We start from the raw sequence: 7,658 nt of genomic DNA, 5'->3' as shown, positions 1-7,658 counted from the left end.
TCTTAAAAAAGGGTAAAAACCCCAATCTTCCTTTTTCCCTTACAGCCAATTCAGAAGCGTCTCTCAGAAGCAGTTTCTAAGGGTGAGACAGAAGACATCATCTTGTATGTGAAGGTTTTGGGAAATGCAGGACACCCCAGTAGCCTCAAGTCAATCACAAAAATTATGCCTGTTCACGGCACTGCTGCTGCATCTCTGCCAATCAGAGTTCATATTGAAGCCATCATGGCTCTGAGGAACATTGCAAAGGAAGAACCAAGAATGGTGAGTTTGAGGCATTATCTACCATTTTTAAATGTTTCACTCATCTCCTGAGCTCAAAGTTAAGTCCAGCTTTTTCTTGGTCAAAGGTCCAGGAACTGGCTCTTCAGCTCTACATGGATAAGGCTCTTGACCCAGAACTTCGTATGCTCTCATGCATTGTCCTGTTTGAGACCAATCCCTCAATGGCACTGATTTCCACCCTCGCCAACGCTGTTAAGTCAGAGGAAAATTTGCAGGTTGCCAGCTTCACATACTCTCACATGAAGTCCCTGAGCAGAAGTGGTTCCGTTCTTCATCCATCAGTGTAAGAATCCTGATTCCTATTTGTAATTCTGATACATTTGAAAAGTCTGTTTATATGTTTGAACCAATGTTTATCATTTGTGTCTCTTCTAACAGGGCTGCAGCTTGTAATGTTGCCATGAAGATCTTGAGCCCAAAGCTGGACAGACTGAGCCTACGTTATAGCAAAGCCGTCTATGGGGAAGCCTACAGCAGTAAGATTGCTTTCATGCCAAAATAAGTTGACTCGGGTTTACTCCCATATTTGTATTACCACAATCTGACCATAAAATTTATCAGGCTCACTGATGCTGGGTGCTGCTGCTACCGCTTTCTACATCAACGATGCTGCCACCTTTCTGCCAAGGTCTGTTGTTGCCAAGACCAGAGCCTTCTTTGCTGGAGCTGCTGCTGATGTCCTGGAGGTAAAACAGGACGAAAACCTACAAAGTATCTCAGTTTGGGATAAAACAGCGGTTTAAATTTAACTTTACACATTATTTTAGATTGGAGTGAGAACTGATGGACTGCAAGAGACCCTTCTGAAAAACCCTTCAATTCTTGAGAGCACCGACAGGATCACCAAGATGAAACGTGTCATCAAGGCTGTAAGTTTAAAGTCACAAAAACACTAATGCCCTGTGAAGCATCCAACATAATAAATTATAACATTATTTTTGTCGACAGCTTTCCCAGTGGAGATCTTTGCCCAACAACAAAGCTTTAGCATCCTTCTACTTCAAGCTGTTTGGACAAGAGATTGCCTTTGCCAACATCGATAAACCTATGGTTGAACGGGCTATTGAGGTACAACACACCTCAGCCTATAAACTTCATGAATACTATAGGATTGCAAACCACAAAATGTTTCTTTTTTTCCTATAGCTTGCCAGTGGACCCTCTGTTCAGGCTTATGGTCTCAAAGCTTTGAAGACTCTTCTTCTCTCTGGTGTCAATTTCCACTATGCAATGCCTGTGCTGTTTACTGAGGTGCGACGCGTATTACCCACTGCTACTGGTCTTCCGGTGGAGCTCAGTCTTTACTCTGCTGCTGTGGCTGCAGCTGCTGTAGAAAGTAAGTCATTCATGTAAAAAAAATAGTAACCATAAGTTAAAAAAAGAAGCTTAACAAGATGTTTGGTTAAAGCAGGAAATCTATTTTTGGCGGAAAAAGCTAATATAGATTTTTGCTTTTTTCAGTAAAACCAACTCTGTCACCACGTCTGCCTGAAGACTTCCCTCTCTCACGCCTTCTGGAAACAGAGATCAAGCTCGAGACTGAGATCAGACCCAGGTAGATTGTAGATGTCAACTCCCAATTACAGGATCAACCATTTCCTGATGATGAAACACCTAACAAAAAATCTCATCTCCTTACAGTTATACTATGGAGACCTATGCTTTGATGGGAGTTAACACTCCCGTTTTCCAGGCTTTCATGGTTTCAAGGGCTAAATTTAACTCAACTGTGCCTGCCAAAATCTCTGCAAGACTTGACATTAAGGAGGGTGACTTTAAGATAGAAGCACTTCCTGTTTCTACCCCTGAGAACATCACAGCTGGAAGGTAAGCATCCAAAAAAATATACAAGTCTTCTTATAATTTTAAGATTAAATACACAGATATAGCATAAACTTTGAATATATTCCTGCATTTTTTCAACAGTTTTGAGACCTATGCAGTGACAAGGAACATCGAGGAGCCAACAGCAGAGAAAATCACTCCAATCTTACCATACAAAGCTTTCCCATCCATCTCAAGCCAGATTGTATCCAGCGAAGATTCTTCTTCTGATGAAGTTAGTCTGGTCCCTGAATATAGCTTTAAATTGATACATTCTACTCCACAACTGATTAATAAAACGTTTTTCTTTTTATAGATTTCCTCAGAAATTCTTGAGGAAGATGACAAACACAAGGTTCCATTCTTGGCTAAGAGATACTGTGCCAAGTACCGTGCCATTGGACTCAAAGCCTGCTTCAAGGTCGCCACTGAAAACGCTGCTTTCATCCGTGACTCTGCTCTGTACAGAATGATTGGACGCCACAATGCTTCTTTCTCTATCAAACCAAGTAAGAGCTGAATATATAAGTGTTTTGTGTAATGTATAGAAGCAAAGGTAAAACCCTGATGATGATCATTTGTTCTTGTGTTTAGTTGAAGGTGAAGCTGCAGTTGAGAGACTGGAGATGGAGGTTAAAGTTGGAGCTAAAGCAGCAGAGAAGATCATTAAGCAAATCAACATGAATGATAATGCAGGAACAGTGCTGTCCAAGCTCAACAAAATCCTGACTTCAAATTTGAATCGCACTGCATCCTCCTCCTCAAGCTCCAGCAGCAGTTCTTCCTCAAAGCATTCCTCCAAATCCTCATCATCTAGCTCTTCCTCTCGTCCCAGTGGCAGCAGTAGCAGCAGCAACAGCAGCAGTAGCAGCAGCAGCAGAAGCAGCAGCAGAAGCAGCAGTAGTAGCAGCAGCAGCAGCAAGAGCAGCAGCAGAAGCAGTAGTAGAAGCAGCAGCAGAAGCAGCAGCAGAATCAGTAGCAGCAGCAGATTGAGCTCCTCAAGATCCTCCAGCAACTCATCCAGCTCAAGCTCTGCATCAAGCCTTGCTTCACTGTTCAGTGCGGAATCAAGTTCTTCTCGCGACAGTGCTCGTCGTTCAATGGTAAAAATTCAAATACTAAAGGAACTAATGCATGGAAACATAGACACCTAGCCAACGTTAAACTGACATTTGTTTTTTCCACAGCAAAAGGCCAATTCTCACAGGTTTAGGAAGAGCCACAAGAACCAGGTATTTCCTTGTAGAACTTTAAGACATAAACCAGTCATCAAAGAAATTGAGGAGATGTTAAGCTCTTCTGTTACGGTATGTTGATGTCCTCTAAACATATCATTGCTGCAGACTCTGTCATCAGAAGAGCGTTCTAGAAGCAGAAGCAGCGACTCCAGTTTTGAGGCCATTTACTCAAAGGTAAATAATTTAATATAAAAATTATAACTGACAAATGAAAAGTGCACTTTGAAAAAAAATTATCTGGACGTTTCCCTGCAGAACGAGTTCCTTGACGAAAGGGATGTCGCTGTTGTTGTCAGTGTCCGCGCTGTAAAGACTAACAAGAAAGACCTGGGATACCAAGTTGTTGTTTATGTTGACAAACCAAATGCCAGACTTCAGATCATCCTGTACCCTCTGTCTGGAAGCAACTGGAAGCTGTGTGCTGATGGAGTTTTGCTGAGCAAGCACAAAGTCTCTGTAAGATCCAGTTAGTGTTCTGTATGAAAAAGTAATACATTTAAGACTCGATTTAAAAAGCTTTATACCTGATGCATTTGCCATAGGCTAAGCTTGCCTGGGGAGAAGAATGCAAAGAGTACAGCACCATGATCACCGGTGAAACTGGTCTGGTCAGTTCAAGCCCTGCAGCTCGCCTCAGAATGACCTGGGAAAAACTACCCTCTTATGTGAAGCGCTATGGAGAGAAGTGAGGAAACTCTTTCTTACTGTCACAACTGAAGAACAGTGTAAACTCAATTCAAGATCTCACACATGGATTTTATTACAGGGCTTATGACTACATGCCCACCAAAATGCTGGCTGACTTGATCAAAGAAAAGCGTGCAAACAGCACCAGGCAGCTCTCTTTCACCGTTGTTGCAGAATCTGAGAAGTCCATTGAACTTATTGCAAAAACACCAAGGGTATGTGATGTCAGCTGGCTCATCTGACTTAATTCCATATAATAATGCTTTCTAACTGACTGACATTTTTCTCTGTCCACAGCGCACTTCTTACAACATGACTTTACATCTTCCCATCACCCTTCCACTTCAAGAGCTCAAAACCCTTACCCCCTTTGAGGAGGTTATTGATAAAGTCCACTATGTATTTGCTAAGGCTGTTGCAGGTTAGGACTACTAAATAGAAGCATTACCTAGGATTGATTCTTTGAATAATGAAATTAAATGTATAAATATATATATATTTTACAGCTGAATGCAGTTTGAACAATGACACACTGAGAACATTTAACAACAGACGATACAAGAACAAGATGCCAGAGTCTTGCTACCAGGTTGTTGCACAGGACTGTACTGAGGAGCTGAAATTCATGGTCCTACAAATGAAGGATGCCACAGAACAGTACCACCTTAATGTTAAGATTGCTGACATGTGAGTTATTGACAAAGTAAAAAATATAAATTTTATAACTCAAATATATATTTATCTGACAAAGATTTGTGTCTTTCTTCATACAGAGACATTGATCTGTACCCCAAGGAGGAGGAGGTCCACGTTAAGGTCAACGGAATGGCAATACCTCTCACAAGCCTGCCATACCAGCATCCAACAGGTTTCACACAGTTTTTGATTGAAATAATCTTTTTTTTGAAAGATGAATGTTCTCATCAAATGATGATCATGTAACTTCTTCAACAGCTTCCATTGAGATCAGAGAAAATGAAGAGGGAGTTTCTGTGTATGCAGTCAGCCACGGGCTTCATGAAGTCTACGTGAACCAGACCTCTTGGAGGGTAAGCTCACCTTAACTGTTTTGTCTGGGAATTAAAGTGAGAAAACAAGAGCAGCGTGAATAGTTTTTATAGTGAAGGTTATATTTTACAATCACTATTCACTAATGAATTAATCTTATTGGACAAACTAGATTAAAATCGCTGACTGGATGAAAGGCAAGACCTGTGGGCTCTGTGGAAAGGCTGATGGGGAAGTCAGACAGGATTATCGTGCACCCAATGGACGCTTGGCCAGAAACTCTGTCAGCTTCGCTCTTTCCTGGATTTTACCAGCAGAAAGCTGCAAAGACAACACTGGTGAGGCTGAAATATATCTAAACTAAGCTTCTTGCTAAAGATAAGTGTATGTTTTTATATAAAGAAGATGTAACAGTATTTTTCCTACACTTAGGAGAAATTTATTAATCAAGACTCTTTTTGTCCAGAATGCCGCATGAAGTATGAATCCATCCAGCTGGAGAAGAAGATCAATGTCCATGGTGAGGACTCCACATGCTTCTCTGTTGAACCAGTACTGCGCTGTCTGCCTGGATGCTCTCCTGTCAAAACCACCTCTGTCAATGTTGGCTTCAAGTGCTTTGCCGATGGTGAGTGTTGTAGACAAAGGCCAAACACACATAATGGAATTTATAAATTACAATAATTCTAATTCTCTCTTTTATTTCCATTTCTCAGATTCTTCTAGGGATCTTAGTAACATCTTCGACGAAAGTGTGGACGTGAGGGAGTCTACAGAGGCTCACCTTGCCTGTAGCTGCTCTCCTCAGTGTTCTTAAAAAACAGTTCTCTATTAGTCACCAACTTAATGTGTATGTTTTAATTGTAACTTTAAAATAAATGCATCTTGAAAGAATTCATTTTTCTTTTCCTTTCATTTTTGTGTGGATGTGATTTACATTCAAAAGTGTAAATTCTCAATGACTTAAAAACCAGTTTCGCTATATAGCTGTAAAATGCGTTAAATCTAGAGATCTATATTTAACATAATCATGTCAGAAAATTAAATACACACAATAAAAATGGGAAACTAAAAATATTATTAGGAAAAAACTTAAACTTATTGAAGTAATTACTAATTCAATTAAGAAATACGATAATTATACAAACAATACAAAAACTATTTTGCCTCTAATCCGGCAATAAGTTTAACTATCAGCTTGCAGACCTTTATTATTCATAACAAAACTGTATGCATCTTAATGAGTTGAGAAACTCCATGGAAGAAAAGACTAAAGCAAGGACATCCCCACAAGTTTTAATTGGACTCTAGCCCAATATAATAAAAAAAAAACTCAAGATTGTCGACAAGATTAAATTATTAGGGGCAAATAAAATATGCAATAAAGTTCATTGCTGCTGAGATACAGGCTCCTCCAACATTAAATTTAAACTTTAAAAAAACAAAAACACACTTTAAACTATTCACACAGCAGAATGCATATTTATTACAGTCCATGACTCATAATTTAAAAGCACGTTTCTCTCTCACAAACGCAAATACACTAAGAACATATTTGGTCTACAATGAAAGTTTCTTGTGTAGTTTTACAGCAGTGAGATATGACAAATGGAGCCAATTTACTTTGCATACTTCATGCACATACCAAGGCCAAAGAGGTCATATTGGCAACTGAGCCTAAGACCTAAGAGGGCTCTAGAAAAGTGTCTCAGATTGAGTCAGATCACTGGCACTTTCTTCTAAATACAATTGCAGTGTTGTCTACCACTGTAAATGAGACATTTATGACTTTAAATCTTCACAGGTATTCCCAATTATGACAGTTTTATTGCAAGTAGGGGTGTAAGGATTTATATTAACAACAAATCGATATCATTGTTTGTGGTTGAAGACACAATCCATAGTCGATATTGATTTATTTTGAACAATCCGTTTTGATCCGATTCACTGACCTAAAATGGATCCAGGACATCATTGCCCAAAAGTTAAACCAGTTTGACTCAAAGATAAATACCTGGGTACTGAACAGTGCATGTGGTAAAGTTCTATTTCATTCCTCCTGAGCGGCAGAGGCGGCGCTGCACTGACGGTCATCCGGGATTCATAGAACAGTAGTTACACTCATAACTTTTGCTTTCCAGATTCCTTGCTGTATTTTTTAACAAGATAATCAAGTATAAATTAAACATGTGTACAATCAAACAAGTAATCCAGATTTAATGACAAATCCATTCACATTTTAGTTTCATAAAGTTCAGCCCAATGTTGTTTTTCAACATAAAAATAATAGAAACAGAACATTATTTGTATCATATTTTATGGTCACGTCTTTGCAAAATTTAAAGTGTTTCCCCACATTGTACTGATGGTTTAGCCATATTTTTGCAGGCATCACGTGTTGTTCACTATAATGGACATTTTTACAGTTAAATTATTAATTTATAGTTAAATTAATCTATTGTCCAAAAAATCCAAAATGTATTTTCCCAGATTTTTCACAAATCAATTAAAGATTGATTTTAGATTGATTACATTTTTTAATGAGTATGGGTATATTTGACTTGATTAACAACTTGCCTCAGGTAGATCAATGTGGTTGGATAAATCAATTAATTG

General features: G+C 39.0%; 1 protein-coding gene across 1 annotated transcript in view; it reads left to right on the top strand.

Moving 5' to 3' along the window:
* Positions 1-5,938, top strand: part of LOC112150951 (vitellogenin-1) — an 8,542-nt gene extending 2,604 nt beyond the window's left edge. Inside the window, exons 11-34 of the mRNA XM_024279511.2 lie at positions 46-264; positions 351-568; positions 664-761; positions 847-971; positions 1,053-1,154; positions 1,234-1,353; positions 1,432-1,621; positions 1,747-1,840; positions 1,927-2,112; positions 2,212-2,344; positions 2,426-2,618; positions 2,704-3,212; positions 3,297-3,341; positions 3,453-3,521; positions 3,603-3,803; positions 3,890-4,032; positions 4,114-4,249; positions 4,332-4,455; positions 4,541-4,721; positions 4,808-4,902; positions 4,989-5,083; positions 5,215-5,380; positions 5,509-5,670; positions 5,759-5,938. Coding sequence (XP_024135279.1) covers positions 46-264; positions 351-568; positions 664-761; positions 847-971; positions 1,053-1,154; positions 1,234-1,353; positions 1,432-1,621; positions 1,747-1,840; positions 1,927-2,112; positions 2,212-2,344; positions 2,426-2,618; positions 2,704-3,212; positions 3,297-3,341; positions 3,453-3,521; positions 3,603-3,803; positions 3,890-4,032; positions 4,114-4,249; positions 4,332-4,455; positions 4,541-4,721; positions 4,808-4,902; positions 4,989-5,083; positions 5,215-5,380; positions 5,509-5,670; positions 5,759-5,859 — 3,705 coding nt within the window. The 3' untranslated portion in view covers positions 5,860-5,938. The remainder of the gene's footprint in view (positions 1-45; positions 265-350; positions 569-663; positions 762-846; positions 972-1,052; positions 1,155-1,233; positions 1,354-1,431; positions 1,622-1,746; positions 1,841-1,926; positions 2,113-2,211; positions 2,345-2,425; positions 2,619-2,703; positions 3,213-3,296; positions 3,342-3,452; positions 3,522-3,602; positions 3,804-3,889; positions 4,033-4,113; positions 4,250-4,331; positions 4,456-4,540; positions 4,722-4,807; positions 4,903-4,988; positions 5,084-5,214; positions 5,381-5,508; positions 5,671-5,758) is intronic.
* The last annotated feature ends 1,720 nt before the right edge of the window (positions 5,939-7,658 follow it).

Source organism: Oryzias melastigma, linkage group LG4, assembly GCF_002922805.2.
Source record: "Oryzias melastigma strain HK-1 linkage group LG4, ASM292280v2, whole genome shotgun sequence".
NCBI lineage: Eukaryota > Metazoa > Chordata > Actinopteri > Beloniformes > Adrianichthyidae > Oryzias > Oryzias melastigma.
This window is presented reverse-complemented; position numbering and strand designations above follow the sequence as displayed.